We start from the raw sequence: 24,249 nt of genomic DNA on the forward strand, positions 1-24,249 counted from the left end.
AACAAACTCAAGAAGCCCATAAGAAACACTATGGTATGCCCTCCTTTTCTCATGAGATACACTCAGCTGACCAATAAGAGAGGACTCCAAAATATGTGCGTACCTGGTTAAACACGAGGGGAGCTCACTTCACCATCATTGACTATCTTGAAAATATTCATCCAACCCTTGTTAAAATGTATTTACAAGGGAAGGCTTTCACATCGTGGGGTAGCCTTCACATCGTGGGATAAGAGATGAAGGCAAAGAATTTTGCTCCCAAGGCTTGGGCTGAATTTTGTGAGGTGTTCACAAAAGAGTTTCTATAAGACCTATATCAAACGAGCTAGTTAGTTAGCTATCTACCTAGCTAGTTAGTAGTCTTTTAGTAGGCTGCTAAGAAGTTTCCATGTAGCACTTGTGGATTTATGCCATGATCAATCTGGCAAATTATAGCCACCGCTGGAACTATAAATAGGACTATTGTAATATACTTGTACTACATACATTTGATCATTCATATGTCATTAATGTGACTCACAACTAAGTACTTGATCAAAATGAATTCAAAGAAGGAATTCAATACTTCCTATCCTTGTGCAACCCCTCACAATCCCTATTGTAAAGTCCCCTTCCCATGATCTGCACTCACCTCCAACCTTTAACCTTATTTCTTGTTGTTTTCCGTAAAATGCTATCCTAGACAAGCTCCCCTTTGCTAATTGTGCATTTTCCAATTCAGTTTAGGGTCAATTACTATTCATTACTTGGGGATTAGTCAAGGAATAGTTTAGTTAATGGTCAGTTTAGCTACAACTAGCAAGAAATAGATTTAGTCTTGTTGCATTAGTATCAAAGCATCTAATCATGGGAAATTGTGAAAATCTCTTATCATTTTCAACTAAGATTTGAAGCAAGTAATTCTGAGCCTATGACACCTCTATACAAAATTTGGTCAATCAAAGTTGTTCCAATCTTTGATGCCACATGTTGACAACTATTAGAGAGTCAAATTTTAAATTTTTTAGATCTACCAAACTTCTACATCAATATGATCGCAAGTTCTACATCAAAGCCCTAAGAAAATGTTGTGAAAGTTACGGCCTAAAGCTACATTTTGGTGAGAATTGACGCAAGCAAAATATTGAAACTATTGTGAATTCTTAAAGTGATGCTCCAAATCTCAAGATGATTGGATAATCTAAATCACAAGCTCACCTACAAGTGAAGTACCAAGCATCGAGAAAATCACATCTATTTTGCACTATTAAGCAGATCAGATTTACTTCCTATTAGGTGCAACTATTCATTTCACCATATTCAAGCTATTTTTTAGCCTATTCGACAATATGTTGATATGTGGCTTCTCTTCTTCATTGGACTTGAATGCAAACTTTAAAGTGGTTGACTTTCTCTCTTTCTCTCTCTCTCTCCCCTTCTTTATCTTCTGAAGTCTTCCTACACACCATCTCCATCTTTAATCCCTCCCCCCCTCCCTCCCCTCTCCTTCTCTCTCTCTCTCCCTCTTTCCCCTTTATCTCCTGCACCATTTCTAGTGGATTCCTTTTTGTTTACTTTTTTTAATCTTGGGCAAGCCTTATGAATGATTAAATATCATTCACCTTGTTGTCTTCTTAAGCAATCTCGCTCTCTGCCAAAAACCATTTGAAAATCTACTTACAATATACAAATCCATTTAATGAGTTTAATTTGACTCTGCTACTACAAGAGGTAGTCGCACAGCATTTCTACCACCTGCCAGCTACCTTGGTAGGCCCAGGTGTCATTTACAGCCTTTCACAAGTAATATCTGCCACTACAACAGGTCATGGCACAGTATTTCTACCACCTGCCACCCACCCTACGAGGCCCAATGAGTCATTTTCAGCCTTCCAAAGGCACTTTAATGTGTTAATTATTGGCATTCACAATACAGAAGACCTTACTTGTAAACACTGAAATAAGTCGGTATCATCAAGTAGCTGATCATAGCCATCATTTGGGAACATCGGGGCTGAACAAATATTGGTCCTCCAATTTCTGGCATCCGGGTCTACATATAGAAGGTTCGCTTCAGAGCACAGATTACCCTGCCCAGTATTAGATGAATGCATGTAGTGCAAAACCTCTCCATCTGTATGACTATCATTTGATAGGACATGAGAACCTCTCTGTCATGTCCACCATTTATCTGCTGAGCATCCTCTGCAGTACAAGCATGACCGTTTCGCACATCCAAAATTTTTATGTCATCATCTGCCCCGAAATTCTTTATAATTTGGCTGGGTCTTGAGTTTGTTTGATTTGCAGGCATTCTTTGTGCACCCAATGCTTCCATCCTTTGCTCAAACTGGAACGAATCACCATCCAGACTATCCCTGTGACGTCCTTCTGTCACATTTTAAGTATATCTTTGAATTGTCAGTTGTTAACCAGAAATGAGGAATTACAAATTGATAAACATCTGTCAATGCATTTGCTTCAAATCGATCACGTGTTTTGGAGTAAAGTGTAATCAACTAATGGAAATGCACCTTGAGTGTGACCACAATGGTTTCACTAGTGTTCAAAATGTCCAAGAAACACCCCAATTGACAAATATAGCTCAATCTCTACTATCAGAAGACAACACGTGAGAAACCAATTTTGGATGTTGAAGTGGCTGCACCTGAAGGTTGTTCTTTAGGAAACTGTATTCCTTTTCCAAATACCTGCATATTTTACAAATTCATCAGAGCATCCATTGTATTGAGTTCAAATTATAACAAGCAGTAAAACCATTTATCGAAGCTTCACATGGACAATCGAAAGCTACCTGCTCCACATTGTTAATTGTGATGTTCAAATAGTGTGCAAATGGTGTAGGACTGAAGACAGCCACCTAACAGTGATATAAATCACAGCATAGTTCAAAAGTTGTCAGAGCTCAACTGGGATAAGTGACTTTACATTCCAATGAGCATCTAACTGAATTCATCACAACCTTACTTACGAAAATCTTAAGCTACCTGCTCTACAAGTAGTGTGTCAAATAAGCAAGCTGTCTCAAAATTTATTCAATGAGTAAAATAACCAGCATAGAAGATTTGAAAACAGGATAAATGTACCGATTCTCAGCCACCTAAGCTTTCTGAATGTGATAAGGCAAAATCTGTTTCCACACCAGTGCTAGAAAGTGGTTCAACGTCATGCCACAAAAATAGCCTTATAATTACTCACTTCCACCTTAAGATTGATCTTAAGAGGAGAAATCCCCTAATTCATCAATATTCCCCAAAATAACACTTCAACCTTGGAAGTTGAAAACTTAGAGCTGGCGCACAAGCATGACACTTCGTTCCAATGCCCTTAATTTTTTCATGCCTAGGGTCCACATTTGTACAGAAATGTTTTTTCACTAAAATGCAAACAACGTGCACAGTACATGTTCAGATGAGGTACATTGGAGGTGAGCATCCAGTGTGAGCCGTGACAGTTGCATAGCATATATGCCCTAACCACATGACAAGCTGCCACTTGTACCAAAAACTCCTAAGCCTACTTTGCTAATCACCCGGTTTCCTAATTGCTTAACTTAGACAGCCTTATACATAATTCACAGGACACGACATCATCAATCCAAGAACCCTTGCAGATCAACCTACTCTTTAAAACCTCCCTCAACAAGAAAGTGGGCACTTACACTCAAAGCATTACAACATAAGATGGCAGATGTTGCTCAGTCAGTGGATCTGAGGACAAGGCAAGTACCACAAAGGATAAAGGTGGACATTTTTGAGGTCACCAAAGGGAGCATGAGTTCAGAACTACACCGATGCACTCCATTACATTGTACTTCCGGGAGGTACCTGTGCTGCAGCCTGCAACAGCAAGCAACATTCAACTTTCAAGCTGAGTTTCCAAGGTATGTATTCTCCTTTGCTTTGGGGAAGCTGTTTGTACATGTGTTCTTACGTAAACGAAGAATGGAGGGTGAAAGCCTTCCATACAAATAGAAGAGGATTTCTCATTGTGAAGGCTTCGGTGCATCTGAAACCTTAGTGAAACCAAGGATAGAGTTCTTCGTCTCCAAGCGAGAAGATAGGGGAGGTAGTAACTAGCAACCCTAACGAAAAGAAGAATCAAAAGAAAGTAAGAAGGCTAGCTTGGTCTCTCTACATTTAGACATAAAAGTACAACAAGGCAAACTTTTATTACTACTGACATCAGCTCAGCCATGTAGCAAAAGATTGCCAACAACTTCAAAAACATGAGTTGCTCCAACATTTTAATCTTAAATAATTAAGGGATTGATCCGTCCCTCAAATATTTCCATCCATAGCAACATAAGCTCCGATGCTCGTGGTCTTAAAGAGATCAAGGATGAGCAGGATAGAAGCAATTTCTGGGATTGGCAACTGTGTTGCAATTTTATTTGATTCCAACAGTCAAAAAACCACATATGGCTCAAGACTACATTGTACTTTGAAAGGAAACCACATCTTACAAGTCACATGCATCAGCCAATCTACATTTATTGCCATGTATGGAGAAAATTTTCAACCCTCTGAAAACTTGAATTGAGAGGCCCGTGCTCTTCTAGCCACTGCACAACCTCGGAACTATGAGGCAGCCATTTCCTAGGTATAGCTTATTTGACTATGCCCTAGATGTCATGATTTGTCATGATTTGTCATTCGATTGTTGGAATGACATCGTAAGTACAGCTTATGTCCCAGAGGTCAAGGTCTTTAGCTGCATCAAAAGTATGCCAATATATCTCTACACTCCAATCTTTCTAAATGATGGCACAACAAAGCTATAGATCCTTTGAACACAATGACCATCAGTCATGTTTGCTCATGCCAAAGATTAACTATGAATGGTGCGTAGGTGTTCCCACAGATAAATTTCAAGAGCATTATCACAAGATTTGCAATGGGGACATCCTAAGGCTATTTTGAACCGAGAATGCAAGGCATGAGTGCAACAAGACTGCTCCTAACTGATAGTAAACACACCCAAATTTGGTAGAATATGCAGGAAGGTTAGAATAGAGTAGTACCTTATGTTTTAGGAAAAAGGTAGGGGTAGAAGGTCATGGGCTGGACCTGCAACAGAGACTTGTGAGGGGCTGCACAAGGACAGGAGGAAATCAATCCTTTTTAGAATTCAGCTGAGTATTGAACTCTTGCTGTAAGTTCTATTTCAGTAATGAAGTACAAGTCATGAATTGTCTTGCCAAGTACAACTAGAGCCCTTATATAGGTATGGCCCAGGGTAGTACAAAGCAGTATTGCTTATGGGATTACCTCCTAGGATGCCACGTGGCAACTTATGGTATCCCCTAAAAAAGAAGAAAACACTTACAAGCCAATAAAGGCCTTTCTACTAACTTTTAGCCTAAGTAAAAAGTAACCCTTTGTTACAATCCTCCCTCCTCAAATAGAAATTTGTCCTCAAATTTGAAAAGGCTGTAACCTGGACATACAATGCTCCTTGTAAACCTGAACAGCTCAATTCTGGTCATATCAACTGACAATGAAGTTTCTCAGTCAAATACCTCCCTTAGGCATGCTGATCTGTAAATGGATCATATTATATTCCCAATAAATCAAGCAATTGGGTGGAAGAGCTATGCTGTCCAATATAACAGATCTGATCATATAATCCAGTGAGAGACATGCTGATCTGAGACAGGATAGTGAATGCTGGCTGCAGCATGTCCATATATGCTATATAGCAAGAGAAAATCAAATCTGCTCATAAAGACTCAATTTTGGCCATAGAATTCAGCTAAGCAATTGAGGGTACTGCTCCACAATTGTAGATGGCTGCCAAGAAGACTCCTCATCAGGTAGACCTCTCCATTTGATAAGATATTCCATGTAGGACTTGTTCCTCAACACATGATCTCTAAATCCAAGAATCTTCTCAGGTAAATACTCAATTTGGCCCTCTTCATCCATGGGAGGTAGCTCTTCCATAACTTGCTCCTTAGGTCCCAAATACTTCTTGAGCAGCGATACATGGAATACTTTGTGTATTCTAGAGGACGGTGGAAGCTCCAACTCATAAGCCACTTCCCAAACTTTCCTCAAAACCTTGTAAGGTCCATAATACCTATGAGCAAGTTTAACATTGGTATTACCTTTCAAGGACGCATGCCTAGACTTATGTAATCTGATAAATACATAATCCCCTTCTTCAAAATGAAGCTCTCTCCTATGCTCATCAGCATAATCCTTCATCCTTGCTTGGGCCCTTACCATACTATCTTTACATTGCTGTAATAGAGCAGTCATGTGAGCCAAATCATCCTTGGCTTGCTAGCTTGTCAATGCTTGATCAATAATGGTTGATGGGACATGAGCTTTACAGCCAAACATGGCTTCAAAAGGGCTCATACCAATTGAAGTATGCTTGGTGGTATTATAACAAAATTCAGCTAGATGCAACCATTGATTCCACGATGCTTGGGTATCAAAGCAAAAATGCCTTGGATACTCTTCCAACCAGCGGTTAACCCTCTCTGTTTGCCCATCAGTTTGAGGGTGATCTGCTGTACTTGGGGTAAGAAGTGTTCCCATAGAACTGAAAAGCTCTTGCCAAAAATGCCCCATGAACTTAGCATCACGATCACTCACAATTTCCTGAGGGAGTCCATGTAATTTAAACACATTCTCCATGAATTGCTTAGCCACCTTGGAAGCTGTAAATTGGGTCTTAGTAGGAATGAAGTGGGCAGCTTTGGTAAGTCTATCAACAACCACAAAGATACCGTTCCAACCCTTAGAGGTCACTGGTAGGCCTGTAATAAAGTCCATGCTGATATGTGTCCATTTACCTTGAGGTATAGGTAGAGGTTGTAGTAGACCAGCTGGCCTCAAATTCAACTCCCTGTTTTGTTGACAGGGCTTACAGCTTTGAACATAAGCAAGAACATCCTTCCAAAGTCCCTTCCAGTAAAAACTCTGTTTTACCTTATCATACGTCTTGTTGAGGCCTATATGCCCAGCCATAGGAGATGAGTGAAATTCCTGTAAGATTAGCAGCTTATAGGAGGAATTTTCAGTAAGAAATATTCTATCATTATACCACAAGAGCCCATTGTGCAGCTTGAAATTGAGATATTGCTGACAGTCAGGATCTTGCAAGTCTTGGAACATAGCAGCTGCTTGAGGATCATTGAGATACTCTTCTTGAATGCCATGGATCCAATCTTTATAAACCTCAGTAATAGATGATAAAGTACAAGCCCATATCCTGGAAAGAGAATCTGCCACAATATTTTCTTTGCCCATCTTGTAATCTATGTCAAAGTCATAGTTTTGCACAATGGATAGCCATATCCTTTGCTTGGGTGATAGAGAAGACTGAGATAGAAAATATATGAGAGTCTTATGATCAATCTTGACCTTGAAATGGCTGCCATAAATGTAGTGGTGCCACTTTTTGATTGCATGAAGTATTGCCAACATCTCTTGGTCATAAATGTGGAAACTTGACTCCTTGTCATCCAATTTCCGACTTTTAGGACAGCTCCAATGCCCCTTCCACTAGCATCAGCCTCAATTATAAAAGGTTGAGAGAAATCAGGACATACCAAGATAGGCGCTGAAGTTAATGCCTCCTTTAATATTTCAAAGCTCTTATTGGCACTGTCAGACCATTGGAATGCATTCTTTTTTAGGAGATCAGTGAGAGGAGCTGCCAATTTGGCAAAATGCCTTATAAACCTTCTATAAAATGATGCTAGACCAAGGAACCCTCTCAGCTGGGTGATATTTTGAGGCATAGGCCAATCCTTTACACACTTCACCTTGTTGGGATCCACCTTAATGCCAGTACTGCTGACAATATGGCCCAAATATTTCACTTCTTTAGCCATAAAAGTGCATTTACTTGATTTGGCATACAACTGGTGTGTCCTCAATACTTCCAATACTTGCTGGACATGCAATAAATGCTCTTCTTTCGTTTTGCTGTAGATCAATATATCATCAAAGAATACCAACACAAATTTATAGAGGAAAGGCTGCAATACCTTGTTCATTAGGGCCTGGAAAGTTGCAGGTGCATTGGTTAGACTAAATGCCATCACTTTAAATTGATAAAGCCCACGTTCTGTCCTGAAAGCAGTTTTATGTTCATCTCCCTCCATCCTTATTTGATGATAGCCTGACCTTAAGTCAATCTTTGTGAAGTACTTTGCCCCTCTAAGCTCATCCAGTAGATCATCAATTCTAGGGATAGGAAACCTATTCTTAACTGTCATTTTGTTCAAATCCATGTAATCAATACACATTCTAAATGAGCCATCCTTCTTCTTGACCAATAACACAGGAGAGGCAAAGGGTGACTGACTGTGTGTAATAAATTCCTTGTCAAGGAGTTCCTTTATTTGCCTTGCCACCTCTTCCCTTTCAGCTGTAGAAAGTCTATATGGAGCTTTGTTGATTGGCTTAGATCCTGGCTCCAACACAATTGCATGATCCACATCTCTCATGGGAGGGAGATGGTTAGGAAGATCAGCAAATACATCAGAGTATTGCTGTAATAGGGACTGCATGTCTTTATCCTCCACTAACAACCCATTACCTTCTTGAGACTTGGTCAACTGAATAGCATAGACTCCACAAACACTTTTAAGGTCTCTGGCCATTCTTCTTGCAGAAATTAAGGACAATTTAGGAGATGGGTGACCCATCAAAGTGATGTGCTTACCTTCATGCACAACCTTCATATACAGCCTGTTAAGGTCCATAGAGAATTCTCCCAAGGTTCTTAACCATTCACAACCAACGACAATGTCAATAGGTCCCATTTCCAAGACAAATAGATCTCCATGAAAAGTATAGTCTTGAGAAAGTTGCACTTGAGCAGCTTGACAATATTGCTTACTGTGGGAATGCTGACCATTAGCCACCTCAACTTTGATCCCATGATCCAAAGTGGATGGGCATAACCTCACTGTTTGAAGTGTCTTTGAATTAATGAAGTTATGAGTGCTACCACTGTCAACCAAAATGTGGATTGGTTTGTTATTGATTGTTCCTTTTAACCTAAGGGTTTGAGAGTCCTTGCAGCCCATAAAAACATCAGGAGATATGCTGTACACAACTGATTGTGTATCCCAATACACTTCATCATCATCAACAGCATCATTTTCATCAGAATTTCTGATCTCATCCTCATAATCTTCAACAACTTCAATGTTCCATTGTCTAGATCTATTTGAGCACCTTGGTAAACTATCATCCCTAAGCATGGTGTCAAACATGGATAACCCACCTGGATCAAAGGGAAAGGTGGTCCCCTTTTTGGAACTATGATCCTCATCATCATCAAGGCCTTCTGAAATTCAGATTCTGCTGCAGATGTATTAGGAGATAAATCCTCATCAATCTCTAGAATCAAGCTCAACTTTGCTTCTGTTTTTGCTTTGCACACATTCCTATGTTCAGGGGTCCACTTCTCACCACAAAGGTAGCACAAATTATTCTTCTTCCTGTCATCAACAATTGCTTGAGATAACTGCTTAGCCAACTTGTTTCTTTTATCACTCAGATCATCCTTTGGAATGGGTTTAAAGGATGACTTTACATCTGTAGCCTTGTAAGCCTTAGGTTGTCCCATGCCACTGCCATACACTGTGGGGAACCTAGAAATAGAAGAAGTTATAGCAGGTGCAGGAAGTTTGCTTTCATCATTGGAAACCCCTTTGACCATAGGCTTAGTTCCAAAGTGACCAATACCCCAAGTCTTCTCCTTCCCATTGTATTTGGGTTCATAAAGCTCTGCCAACTGCATGGCCTCTTTAAGAGAATTGGACTTTTGAGCTGCAACATCTGAAGCAATACTAGGGTGCAGACCATGGATGAACTTGAGCATTCTAACTCTTTCATCAATACCATGAACAAACAGAGCTAATTTCCAAAATTGTTTGATATAATTTTTCACTGATCCTTGCTGAGTAAGATCATACCACTTACAAATATATTGATCCCTAGTAAAAGGAGATATAAAAGTTTTAAGCATTTCAGCCTTGAATTCATCCCAAGCATTAAAAGTTAACCCTTCTTGCTGTAGATGCCTCCACCAAGAGTGGGCATAATCTTCCAGATGAAGAACAGCAAATCTGATTTTACCTTGATCACCCTTTGGATATAGAAGAAAGTAGTCAAATATCTTGCTGAGCCATTCCTCCAATTCCTCAGGATATGTAGAATCACCTTTGAACTTTGGAAGTATAATCTTGTCTTTCATATCTTTGTCTTGATGAACAGGTCCTTTTGGTTCAATAGATTTAATTGTTTGTATATATTGCTGGAATGTCATTGCTGCCCTAAGGTCTGCTGGTAGCACCTTATATTCATGGAATTTTTTACACAACTCTTCAGCTGCTGAACTGTTATTATTAGGAGTCTTACCATGTGCTGAATCCTTATCCATATGAGCTGTAACTCCACTAGAGTGATAGGTCCTTCGGGCAGAAGCCATAAAACCAACCGGTTTAGTTACATGTATAGGATGATCATCATCATCATCTGAACCTGAGTCTCCATCAATTTGGGGATCCACAGGTCTCTTCCCATCATAAATTTGGCTTCTCTTGAACTGGTCCAACCTTTTATTAAAAGTGGCAGACATGTTCTGCAACCTTTGGTCAATCCTCTGATTATTGGTCTTAATCTCATTAGTTAGCTCCTTGAATATCTGTAGCATTGGGTCCATACAATTCTTTATGATCTGCTCTTGGTTAAGGGATGTTTGTACTTGAGGAGTTGCTGCCAAATCCCCTTGAACATTGCCAACATGAGATTCATTGGGTTCAGAAACTATAGTCAAATCATCAATTGCTTTCTTCTCTGAGATGGAATCAAGGATACCCATTGTCTGCTTACTAGCTTGACCTGTAGACCTCTTTACAAGCATCTTTAATGACTCGAATCAAGAGTAAATGCACCGTCTTAAGCCCTGATCAAAAACCAGTACCAAAAGCCCCAAATGCTAGTTTTGCCCTAATTTCGTTGGTCAAATTTTTCAGAAAAAAAACTTGAAATTTCCCACTTGATGAGGCGATCCTTATGCTAAGAATGAACCATAGAGCCAATCAGAAGTAGAAAATCATAACATTGCACCTGGATTGCAAGAAATTGCTAGAACATTTGGCAAATAACTGTCCTGCGCTAGCTGTTGCAACTGAATTTCGAGTTTCTCAGTAACAAAAAATCAGATCACTATCAAACTTTATCAGCTGCATCCATGGAGCTGGGCAACCATATGCACTAAGGCTGACCCAAAATGGAGTTATAAATCTGAATTTTCGCAGCATTTCTTCTGTTCCAGCCAGTCGAATTTGCTCATAGCTCCTCCAAATAGTCTCAGATCACCACAAGACTTAGGGAGCAGCCTTATGAGGTTAGGGCGAACAGAACAAGCCAAGAATGTCCTAATTTGGTGCAGGAAAACAGCAGATCGTCGCTTCCTTCACTTTCTTGCGCCAGAGAGAAAAAAACGTCAATGTTGACTCAATCCTCCTTCCTTTTAGGAATCTCACGCATAGAAATGATCAAGGAAGCAAGGGCTTTCCACTAATGTAAGAAGCCCCAAATTCTAAGCATTTCGAAAATCAGGGTTTCTCAGAGCCTGCCATGTGGCAGCTCACAACAGAGAGCACTTCTGGCGCTGAATTTTTGCAGAGAGGTAGGCTCTAGGCTCAAGAGTAGATGCTCCAAATTTCAAAGTGATTGGACAAAGAATTTCCCACCAATTCCCACGAAAAGTGCTCTGATACCAATGCAACAGGACTGCTCCTAACTGATAGTAAACACACCCAAATTTGGTAGAATATGCAGGAAGGTTAGAATAGAGTAGTACCTTATGTTTTAGGAAAAAGGTAGGGGTAGAAGGTCATGGGCTGGACCTGCACTAGAGACTTGTGAGGGGCTGCACAAGGACAAGAGGAAATCAATCCTTTTTAAAATTCAGCTGAGTATTGAACTCTTGCTGTAAGTTCTATTTCAGTAATGAAGTACAAGTCATGAATTGTCTTGCCAAGTACAACTAGAGCCCTTATATAGGTATGGCCCAGGGTAGTACAAAGCAGTATTGCTTATGGGATTACCTCCTAGGATGCCACGTGGCAACTTATGGTATCCCCTAAAAAAGAAGAAAACACTTACAAGCCAATAAAGGCCTTTCTACTAACTTTTAGCCTAAGCAAAAAGTAACCCTCTGTTACAATGAGTTTATGGTTATTCCATTTGTTTTCACATGCACTTGAGCAACACTTGACGACATCATGTTGAGAGGTTTCAAGGCTCTCAATTTTGCATCTTGAACAACATTTTAGTATTGCCAAGGAATAAAGGAACATCAAAATAGGGGTTTGAAGTGAGTATCCTTGGTAAAGAGGAGTGTCAAAATGCAGGTTGCTAGAGGAGTGTTAAAATGAGATCTCTACAAGATTACTAAATTAAAAATTCAAGCCAACATAGGCTGTAGCAAGTTCTGGCATGAAGATATGGGAATTTACACACAAACATGTGTGACATGTGGAAGAAAGGATTGGTAGATGTCCACAAGTCACTTGGGGACAACGTATTTTCTGGCCGTCATTGGAGACTTCAATAGGAAGACCTGAATGTACTTTTTGCGAAAAAGGGTGAACAAGGTGGCTGGCCACAATGAGAAATGCAACTAGGAATAAGCTAAAAGACAAATAGGGAGGTGAATTCCTTTCAACAGAGTTCAATCTGTTCTCACCTCAAGAGGGATCAAGCATCAACTTACGATGGTTCTCACTCTATCACATAATGGCAAAGTGGGAGAATGGATCCATATTTGACATGACGAGCTCAATGCTAGATAGCAAGGGACTTCCCAAACATTTTTGACCTGAGCTATCCATACTGCAATGCATCTACTCAAAGGGAGTTCAATAATAAAGGCAAAAACTCCCCACATGCCTGTTTAGGTAAAAAGCCTTTTGTTAAGCATTTGAAGGGTTTTTGGTTTTAAGTGTTTCACGACATTCCAAACCAAGCTTGAATGGAAAAGTATAGAGTTAAAAGGTTACGACTTTACAACCCAACCACCGAGAAGATATTAGTCAACAAAGACGAGGTGTTTCAAGAGAGGACACCTGAGAAGTTGAAGCCCCGATGGACATGCTGGCAATCACAAATACCAAACACAAACAAGAAGAAAAGGGGGAAGAACCACAAGAAATGGCTAAGGTTCCATGAGCCCCAACACCGCCTCTACGAACACCTCCAAACTAGAAAGGAGAGACTCCCCAAATGATACATGTGCACCTTGGAGGATTCTTGTACATCATTTGAAGATCTTAAGTCTAGCACACATGCTCTCCAGATCACAAAGGTCACAACATCATGATACAAATCTCAGCAATAATCTAGAGTTTGAATATTGAGGAGGGGTGTTGGAGAATCAATGCTCCACCCTCTCGTCATCCACTTAGATTAGATGCTCACCTCAAATGCCCCCAAATTAGGAGAAGCAATGAACAATACACAGGAGGTGGATAAATGCATAAGGCATCAGTTTCAGCCTCTATCAGTCAGATAGATAGGCTGAGGTATGGATGCTGTCTATTCAGCCACAAAACAGGCCGATCATTGATGTGAAAACCCAGCATGATGACCTAGCCAACATACGATCGCTGACATGCAGCAATGGCAAGCTGACTACATAAGGCAGTTGGGTGATGGTGGCAGGTCTGTCATGTGGCAAGTCAGCCTGGCTTAGCCAGCTCACCTGCTGGCCAGCCACTTCACTTGCCGGTTTGACAAGCCTAGGGCCATTTTTTCCACATTCAACCACCTTGCTTGCTATAAAGTTCAATTTTTCATGAGGAAAAACAGTGAATGGGTGCATTGCCTCCCACTAAGTAGCAAGAAGGGGGGGGGGAGGCTCCCACAAAGGATATGGCACTTAGAAGCGGTTGGAAAAATGATGAACTTTCTGATCTAAATTGAAGGGGGAAGGTGAGTGGGAGAAGTACAAGAGGGAGAGAGTGAGAGAGAGAAGACTCCAAAATGTGCGGGTGTGAAGTGATGAGCCACACCACAAACTCATAGGTTTTATTAGGATTAGGTTTTTCCCCCTATGACTGTCTTAAGACAGTCATAGGTGTCATATCTTTAATAAAGGGGTGGCAATGTGCCTTTACCCCAACAACCTCCCACCTAAAGGCCAATGTGCCTAAAGGGGAGAAAAGAATAAAAATTACAGCAATATACATTTACTGTATACAAGACCATAAAATAAGAGTGGTCTCATCCTAATCCCATGATGTGGCGGCAATGTGCAAACCGCTCTGTAGGCAAGCTCTTAGTGAGCAAATCTGCAGGATTATCATCAGTATGCACTTTCACAAGCTCAAGTCGCTTGTCTTCCAGTACCTCCCTGATGAAATGATATTTCACTTCTATGTGCTTGGTCTTCTGATGAAAGACCGGATTCTTTGCCAACATGATAGCACTCTGACTATCACAATGCAAAACTGGCATATCTCCTGTAATGCCCAAATCTCCCACCAGCCGAGTAAGCCATATTGCTTCCTTGCAAGCCTCAGTGGCTGCAACATATTCAGCTTCAGTAGTTGACAGTGCAACGCATTTCTGCAACCGAGACACCCATGATATAGCACCTCCTGCAAATGTGAAAATATAACCGGTAGTAGACTTCCGGTTATCTGCATTCCCTGCATAGTCTGAATCTGTAAAACCATGCACCAATGCATCTTGCCTGCCATAGCATATGCACAAGTCTTTGGTACCCTTGAGATACCTCAAGACACCTTTCACTGCTTCCCAGTGCCGCTTGCCTGGATTTGCCATATACCTGCTGATGACTCCCACCGCAAAAGCAATATCCGGACGAGTGGCAACCATGGCATACATCAAAGAATCAACTGCAGATGCATACGGAACTTTGGCCATTTCAGCCTTATCATCATCTGATCTGGGGCTGTCCTTACTGCTGAGTTTTAAATGTGGAGGCATCGGGGTACTAATAGACTTCCCCCCCTCCATTTTAAATCTCTGCAGTACTTTGTCAATGTACTCCTTCTGTGACAGAAACAAAAGTCCCTTGGACCTGTCACGAGTAATCCGCATGCCAAGAATATGATTTGCATCACCCAAGTCTTTCATGTCAAAAGACTTATGCAGTTGTTTCTTCAAAGTACTAATCTCCTGCTGAGATTTACTGGCAATCAACATGTCATCCACATATAGAATGAGTAGCATCAAACTACAATCCTTTGCCCGTTTGGTGTACAAGCAATTATCGGTCTCACACCTATGATACCCTTGGGACTGCATGAAGGCATCAAACTTCTTGTACCATTCTCTTGGTGCCTGCTTGAGTCCATACAAGCTCCTCTTGAGCTTACACACAAGCTGCTCTTTCCCTTTAACAGCATATCCCTCTGGCTGGCTCATATAGATCTCATCATGGAGATCTCCGTGAAGAAAAGCAGTCTTCACATCCATCTGACATAAATCCATGTCCTCATGAGCAACTAGAGCTAACACTGCTCTCAAAGTAGTCATCTTGACTACAGGGGAAAAGATTTCATCAAAATCAATGCCCTTCTCCTGCTTAAATCCCTTGGCAACCAATCTGGCCTTATACCTCGGTAAAGCATTTGAATCCACTTTGACTTTGTAAACCCACTTGCATGGCAAAACCTTTCTTCCTGCAGGTAGCTGCACCAAGTCCCATGTATCATTTTGAAGTAGGGAGTCCATTTCAGATTGCATGGCTTTCTCCCACTTCCTTTTCTCTGTTCTTCCCATAGCTTCCTTGAAGCTGGAAGGCTCACCACAATCTCTCAGCATAATAAAATCAGCCACATTATTGGCTCCTGGAACAAACCTGGCAGGAGGCCGTTGTACACGGGTGCTCCTCCTAACAAAATGTTCCGGATTAGGCTGCTGTCCAGCCTGTTCGTCATGCATGACGGGTGGCTGTACCACCATATTTGGCTGTTCTACAGCCCCATTTGCTGGCATATTCAGTGGTGCATCATTGGCAAAATTATCTGGCTGATTTTCAGCCTGTATACCCTCTTGAACAGGGTTATCTGCAGCAGCCTGCTGCTGCATATAAATGGGCATTCTTTGCTGTCCAACATCATCATAAATAACCCTCCTGTATTCCACAGGTTGCACAGGTTCCTTGTGTACACTATCCTCTTTAAAGATGACATCATTGCTGCGTATAATCTTCCGTTTAACGGGATCCCATAACCTGTACCCCATTTCACCTTCGTCACCATAACCCATGAAGATGCATCTGAAAGACTTTGGCTCCAGTTTGGTGCGCAGTTCTTTGCGTATATGAGCAAAGCACTCGCAGCCAAACACACGTAAGTGCTTATATGAAGGTGGCTTGCCAGACCACACCTCCTCTGGCACTTTCAACTCCAAAGCCTTGTTTGGCGACCTGTTAATAATGTGAACTGCTGTTTGCACGGCTTCTGCCCAAAAGCCATGGGGTAATGCAGCATAAGACAACATACATCGAACCTTCTCCTGAATAGTTCGATTCATCCGCTCACTTACACCATTTTGAGATGCATTATGAGGGGCTGTGAGTTCCTGTTTAATGCCCTTAGCTTCACAAAACTGTACAAAAGCATGTGACACATACTCACCCCCATTATCGGATCTGAGGCATTTCAGCCTACGACCTGTCCGATTCTCAACCTGAGCGACAAACTTCTTGAAAGCATCTAAGGCATCGCTTTTATGCTTCAAGAAATAGACCCACACTTTGCGTGTGGCATCATCAATAAAAGTAATAAAATACTTTGCACCCCCTAGTAATAACTGTGGCATTTCACACAAATCAGTGTGCACTAGATCAAGCGGTGCTCTATTCTGGGGAGTTCTCCTCTTATGAGGAGTCACAGAATGCTTACTAAATATGCAATGATCACAAGTAGGCAAATCTGAAAAAGAAAGAGACGGCAGATAACCCAAACGTGACAGTTCTTCCATTCCTTTAACAGACATGTGTCCCAACCGGCTATGCCACAATGAAACCTTTGGCAGCTCGGTTATGGCAACAACATGATTACCCGCACTGGAAACATAAAGAGGGTACAAGGTATCACTCTTAAAACCCTCAGCCACTACACCCTGGCCATCAGTAATCACCCATTTGGAATCCCCAAATGTGGTGTGGTAACCACTGTCATCCAACAAGCCAGTGCTAATCAGATTTTTCTTGATTTGCGGCACATGGCGAACACCATCAAGCATAAATGACCGTCCATCAGGGAATACTATCTGTATACTGCCAATCCCTGCAATCTGACATGCATAGTTGTTCCCAAGATGAACAACTCCATGAGTACCTGTATAGGAAGTAAACCACTCCCTATGAGGAGTAACATGAAAAGAAGCACCTGAATCCAAGAGCCAGGTGTGCATGTCATGGCCATCAATAACCAAAGTATGTGCAATTACAGCAGAAGAGCATAAAACATCATGTATGTCACTGTCACTATCCTCTGCTGCAACATTCACTGCATCCAAGTCATCTGCCTTGGCCTTGCCTTTGCCTTTGCTTCCACTGCCTGCATCCTTTGTTTCAGCCTTCTTGGCTTTCTGATCCCGTATGAACTTGAAGCACTTAGACTTCACATGTCCCTTCTTGCCACAATAAAAGCATTCAATATCCTTTTTGCCACGGGACTGACTGCGGGATTTGGACTTACTAGCAGATCTCCCCTTCTGCTGAGTCCTGCCTCTATCCTGTACCTGCAAGGCATTTGAAGACTTGCTGCTCGCATTATTCTTCCTGCTCATCTCCTCCATAAGGAGAGAGCTCTCTACATCAGCATACATAAGAGTGACATTCGAATTAGACAGGGTGGTCTTGAAAGTGTCCCAACTCTCACGAAGGGTACACAACAAGAAAGTAGCCTTGAACTCCTCATCAAGGTTCAATCCCTGTGCAATAAGCTGTGTAAAGATGGCATTGAACTCACTCAAGTGTGAGGTCATAGCTGTACCTTCCTTCATGCGAAGATCAACCAGCTTCTTCAACCAATAAACCTTACTGGCTGAACTCTTTTGGGCATATAACTCTGCTAGCCTCTGCCATAGGCCATAAGAGGTCTTTTCAGCCTGAACATTGAACACAAGAGTATCAGAAATAGTAAGCATGATAGCTGCCCTTGCGGACAAATCAAGCTCTTCCCAATCATCATCTGCCATGTCAGATGGCTTGACACCCTTTACCCTTATGGGCTTAAAAATCTTCTTAAGCAGAAGTACATTCAAACACTGTTCTGCCCATAATGCATAATTGTGTGCCCCTTCCAACTTCTTTATGTTCAGAATTGATGATTCACTTCCCCCTGATGCCATATCAGATAAGGAAAGTACCTGACTCCTTGTAAGTCAAAAAAGACTGAATAAAATTCTGATTTCTCAGAAAAAACCTGCTCTATCAAGAGCCAGGAGCACTCACAATAGTGCTGTTTTTTTTTTTAACTGTCAGAAAATCTGCAGCAAAACAGAAAATTTCTCTCCAATTACTGTACCTTCTGACACACTGTACCGTGCTCAAATAGGCATAAAAACAGTAATTGCAGAATGCTGCAGCTGCTCCACAAGTGCTTTAACAGTGCATCAACAGCTGACAAAGCACACAAAAAAAAAAACACTGCTGTCCTGATCACTTCTCCCACCTCAGATGAGGTATTGCACTGATTTAATATGCATAAACCACTTGGCATACACTGTTTTGTTCACTGAAAAAAAAAGAGCTCCATACACTTCAGCCTGTCACAAAACCTGCAACAGAAAATGGGATAAATCCCAAGCAATTACCCTTCTGCCAAGGGAATAAAATGCATCTGAAGATCTCTGACAGTAACCCAAGTGCTCTCAAGCAAAATCTGGGCAAAAGCCCCTTGATCTGACACTTGTACCAAGTGAAAACAACCTCAACAATGAGGGATAAGGCATACAATGTGCAAATCTCTCTGACAAAATCAACTAACAGTGTAATGCAAATACTGCCCTGTGTAGAAATGACATACACAGATCCCAACGTACAAACACTCAATGAGGAACCTTTTGAGCACTGTCAACGATGGACAGTTAGGGACCGAGTAAACTCGATGCGCCCTGGCCAAGCGTGGCTCAACTGAGGTTCTCTGAGTGTTGCATAAGAAATGTGACCTGCAAGAAAATGTCACCTCCACACTGCGGAAATCGAGACAAATGTGTGCACTCTGGCACCACGCTACCTCAAGGCATACAAAGCATCAACTACTGGGCAAAAGCCCTATGATCTGCTCACCCGTAAACTGAGATTCAAACCCAGTAAAAGCATATATCCTCTGTCAGATGCATAAATCACGATATCTGTGCACAAGTCCTCCTCCAAGCAGGAGGGAAATAAAAGAAAAATACTTGCTGTACTTCATGCAATGCAATGCACCTCGGGTAAAAGTACTTGCTGTACTTCACGCAATTCAGTGCACCTCGGGAAAAATCCAAATCTCCTCGCTTTTTCTCCCAAAAAAAAGCTGATGTACCTGCTGTACTTTTGCAGGGTTCAGAAAAAAAGATTTCCGAAAAAATGTACTTCCCTTGCTGCAGATCTTGACGAAGGAGAATAGACGCAGATCCAAACCAGAAAATGCACCTCCCTGTCGAAAAAAAAAATCCGGAAGCAACTCCCTGTCACAGTCCGTACGGCGATCCGTACTGTACGGTAGAAGGCTGTCCGTACGGCTGTACGGCCGACGTCTGTTCGTACGGATGTACGGACGACGTACGTCCGTACTGTTGTACGGCGCGCGAAATGGCGCGATGCGCTGCCCGCTGCAGCCCGCGCTGCTGCCCTGCTGTCCCGCTGGCCCACGATGCACGCTGGCTGCTGCCCTGCTGTCCCGCTGACCCGCGCTGCCTGCTGCGCTGCCCTGCGCTGCTGTTGCGCTGCCTCGCTGCAGCCCTGCTGGCCACTAGGGCAAAGAGGTAGGGGGAGAAGTGGGTAGACGAGGGGTAGGCAGGGGTAGGAAGGGAGTGAGGCTGGCTCTGATACCAGTTGAAGGGGGAAGGTGAGTGGGAGAAGTACAAGAGGGAGAGAGTGAGAGAGAGAAGACTCCAAAATGTGCGGGTGTGAAGTGATGAGCCACACCACAAACTCATAGGTTTTATTAGGATTAGGTTTTTCCCCCTATGACTGTCTTAAGACAGTCATAGGTGTCATATCTTTAATAAAGGGGTGGCAATGTGCCTTTACCCCAACACTAAATATCTTAGAAGCTGAAAGCTTGGTCCAAGAATCTCCTCAATGAGCTCTATTCTGTCCCCGCAAACATTCCTCAAAACTCTTTGTAGAACAAAAGTTATAAACAGTTCTTCACTAGCAGCCTGTAGCAGAAAAATGAGCATAACTTCACATGGATAGCTCCAATTATCCCCAAACTTTGATAGAAATGCTGTTCTATGATAGGCTAAGGTGCCCAATTCCAACCTCAAACTTCACACAAAGCTTAGCCTTGAGTCAAGAACACTCAACCAAAACAACTTGGCAAAAGCCTTGTGGATTTTGAGAACCAATACTCACATTCTCATACTCATACTAGCAATATTCATCTCAACTTCAACAGTTTACTCAAGTGCTCTCCATTTCTGCAACTCCTTTTCTTGTTCCAACCATTCATCAAGTCTATTTGTAGAGGATTCACCTTGTACCTTTGCTTCCATCAACTGTTCAAACATCTCTTATATCTTTAACATATTAGAGCTCATTTGCTCTTTCAACTCATCTAGCTGTTGTTGTGTAGCCTTTTTTGGAGCCATGCTTAGCTCAAATGCAAGCCACAAATCCTTCAACAAGCTTTGAAAAATCTGGATCTCAACAAGGCTCTGATACCCAAAGGAAACAAACAAACAGAAAATCTCCAACTTTTTCACATTCAAACACCTTGCTTGCTTTTTCATCAGAAAAAAGAGTGAAAGGGCTGTTTTTTCATCCACTAAGATCCAAGGAAAGAGAGAAAGATCAGCAGCAGTAGGAGGCAGAATGAGCAGCGGCAGGAGGCGGAATCAACAGCAATAGGAGGCAGGATTTCCGAGGCAGCAGCTCCACGAACAGCAGCTCCACAAATCAGCAGTAACAGCTCCACGAATCAGCAGCACATGGAGAGGCTAAGGGAAGAGAGGGAAGGGCTGCCCTTTGGGAGAAGATAGCTTCCATTTCCGGGCTACCTCACTCCTAAGGTTTGCCCAAGGAAGGGAAAGCTACAAAGGGCACATGGCTCTGATACCACATGAAGGAACTGGAAGGAGGAAAGGAGACAATGGAGCTAGAAGGAAGGAAGCATAACTTGAACTGGAAATGAAATGAAATGGAAGGAAAGGCAAGAACCAAAATGAAATCACTTACATGACCAAAAGCTCCACTGAGTTGATTGATGTGACAAGTGAAGGTACAACACTCATATAGAGTGGAGAAACACACTCAAGTACCATATGTATATGGGATAACTCCCAATAGGCCACATGGCACTCTCTCACACAAAGACTCATAAAACTAGTTTCTAATACACACTAGAACACGCTCTATGACTATGATTTCTTCAGCAAAAACATCATGCATGTCAAGGAGGGAGCCGTTAGACACAAACCAGTTGACAGGATTCATGAAATACATAGGGTTATGGCCTTTGAAGCAGAACATTCTAAAGGAAGCACATTTATAGCCAATGCTGGCCATCTCTCCATCAGTGCAACCATAAAACGTCATTATTTGCTATCTCTTTCATTATGACCACTGGGTGCATGGAATTCGGAAAATGCAGAATTTCAGGGCAACAAGCATCTTCAAATTTGCAAGACACAGGGGTCCTGATTTTTAATTGTTAATGGATTGTTGTGGTTTCAATACATTTTTTACTTGGGTTCAGAACACCGGTATTACAGCACATGCAGGTGGGCTTTTGAACTTGGAAGGGAGGTCGATTATGCTACAGAATGGTGCCATGTGTCACATGGACATATACCTAGATGAATCCAGGAACATTCCCAAACTCATCCTCTTAAAACACAACATAGTGCAGTTTCAATCTCACAATAGTCACTCATAAGATTGAAAACCATAAACCCCATCACACATAGTAGGGACTAGCTACTATGACATGCTCCTTGTGCAGTCCAGCCCACCTTGGAGCACCTTGTGGAGCAGCAACAGACCTCATCCAAGCCAACCATTAGGGGTCCTCTGCAGCAGCCTGCAGCCTCTGTTACCTCAGCCCTAGATAAGAAAGGCTCCACCCCAATTATCATACTTTCATATCACAAGATGACAAACGGTCTACAGAGACCCAAAATGTACATGGTGTATATCTATTTTTTCCAGTCATGTTTGACATTTGTATGCTTTATCGTAGCTTAGCTTAAAAAGGTGAGGACCATGAGTAAATGCAGGCCCTCAGTATAGATTGAGCGATGCAAGGCCAAGCGACAAATAGTTCAGATTTCATGGATTTCCATGAGGGCGATCTATGTCAAAATTCTTGTAAATTCCTAAACAAACAGGACCTTTTGATGTCACATTATTCTTAGGCCAAACTTGCAGCCTTCCTTGGCCCTGTCTCTTTTTCTGAAAACCTTGACACACCCACAGCTCACTAAAATGATCAATTGATGCACAATGTCACATGCACCTTGATGCCCTGAATGTGGATTAGACTGTAGCCAAACTGCAACAGGGAAGCCCTGTTATGGAGTCCCTTGCACAGCTAACAGTGATCAAAAGCTGCTGAATATGTGCATTTTGCAGTCAATCTAAAGAAGACAACCACTTATTTTCAAGTGTTCCAAGAACTACTCTGCTACATAGTTAGTAAACCATTGAAATTATTCAGAAATCCAGCATAATGCTTAGTAAGAGAGACAGTGGCTTAGGGCTATATCACAGACCATGACATAGGTCCAGTCTATTTCTGTAGATTAGTCTTCAGCTAAAAAAACTCCCCTTAGAAGTATACAGACCCAGAAAAATAAAATTACCTGGTGTAACAAAATTACAGCTCCAGGTTCTACATGTCTTCCAAACTCCGTCTCTGTCATCACCCGTCTATTTATGGTACCTCCAATCGCATCAGAATGATCCTGCAATAGCGAGCCCAGTGGCAAAAGCACATACCAAAAAAGGCCGTAAGGGCAAACTAACTACTGGTCACTCTAACAGAGCATTTCGGTGTTAATGAGACATACAAACTGCTAACAGTTCTTCTGTCACTGGAGAATAGCTAGCGAAGGTCGGTTAAATATAAACCCAAAAACCAACCTTTAGATTCACGAACACGTCTCCACAACCATTGGGTGTGCAGGTTTTAATGACAGCTACAAGCTATATGAAACAAACAAACACAAATAAGAAATTCTTCAGAGAGAAGATAAAAAAGAGGCCATCTTTAATGCTCCACAAATTCCATCTACATAAGTAAAAAAGAAAATGACGTTTCGAAGTTACCTTGGGTATCCGGTTATCAATCCTAGATGTCTTTATCGCGCTTATACTGGATACTGAAAAAGAAGCCTGCCCTATACAGAACGAGAGACTTGTCTTTAATCTCAATGCACTCAGAGACACCTATTTCCTGAGCCAGGTCCACATTCATGACACGCATTAAGTAAGGTTACCCATCCAGGGGGCGAGATACAACAGTACACTGGTAAATTTGATCTACCTTCTTAACGTAGTCCATGGCTTTTAGCCAAGGCCCGCACCGAAAGTCAGCATCGTCTGGGACGGCTCCTCTTGGTTCAGCTCCATTTCGAGGTGCTGACTGCTCTCCTCTATCACTGTTCATTACCAGAGAGTGACGAGCTGTTTTAGCTAAAGCCCTCTGAATTGCTACTGCAGGACCAGGAATCTGATAAGGTAGGTCTTTCTGCAACGACATAGGCCGAGCGTTATGAGACTCGGGACCTTCACGTTCCTCTTCGTTGTTCAGGTCTGGGGGGGAAACTTCGGCGTGTGGAAGCGAACTTGTGTCCTAATTTCCGTGAGAAACGCGCTGTGAAAGTGGCAACTGAGCCCTTTTCATGAAATCCCTGCCAGACGGCTGTTCCGGGCGGATTTGAGAGGGTTGCTCAAGACGTTGTGTACCGTCCATTCGAGAAGAAGCACCTGCGAACCCTGGCAATCGATTCGAGCTTGGCTCAATTCGATGAAGAGCGACCTGGCTCTGCTGGAAAAGATCAGCTGCTCGTTCAG

General features: G+C 42.1%; 1 protein-coding gene across 1 annotated transcript; it reads right to left on the reverse strand.

Moving 5' to 3' along the window:
• Positions 1 to 1,904: 1,904 nt before the first annotated feature.
• LOC147900432 (uncharacterized) lies at positions 1,905 to 24,249 on the reverse strand. The gene is made up of 8 exons (XM_087376647.1): positions 23,720 to 24,249; positions 23,503 to 23,568; positions 23,317 to 23,379; positions 23,037 to 23,138; positions 2,795 to 2,860; positions 2,648 to 2,690; positions 2,147 to 2,370; positions 1,905 to 2,069 (listed from the first exon to the last, which is right to left on the reverse strand). Exons 1-8 carry the CDS (start codon positions 23,933 to 23,935, stop codon positions 1,905 to 1,907), a joined length of 945 nt encoding a protein of 314 aa, XP_087232773.1. The 5' UTR covers positions 23,936 to 24,249.

The sequence above is a fragment of the Dipteris shenzhenensis genome, chromosome 7 (assembly GCF_047967505.1).
Source record: "Dipteris shenzhenensis isolate YYH24624 ecotype China chromosome 7, Dip_SZ_1.0, whole genome shotgun sequence".
Lineage (NCBI taxonomy): Eukaryota > Viridiplantae > Streptophyta > Polypodiopsida > Gleicheniales > Dipteridaceae > Dipteris > Dipteris shenzhenensis.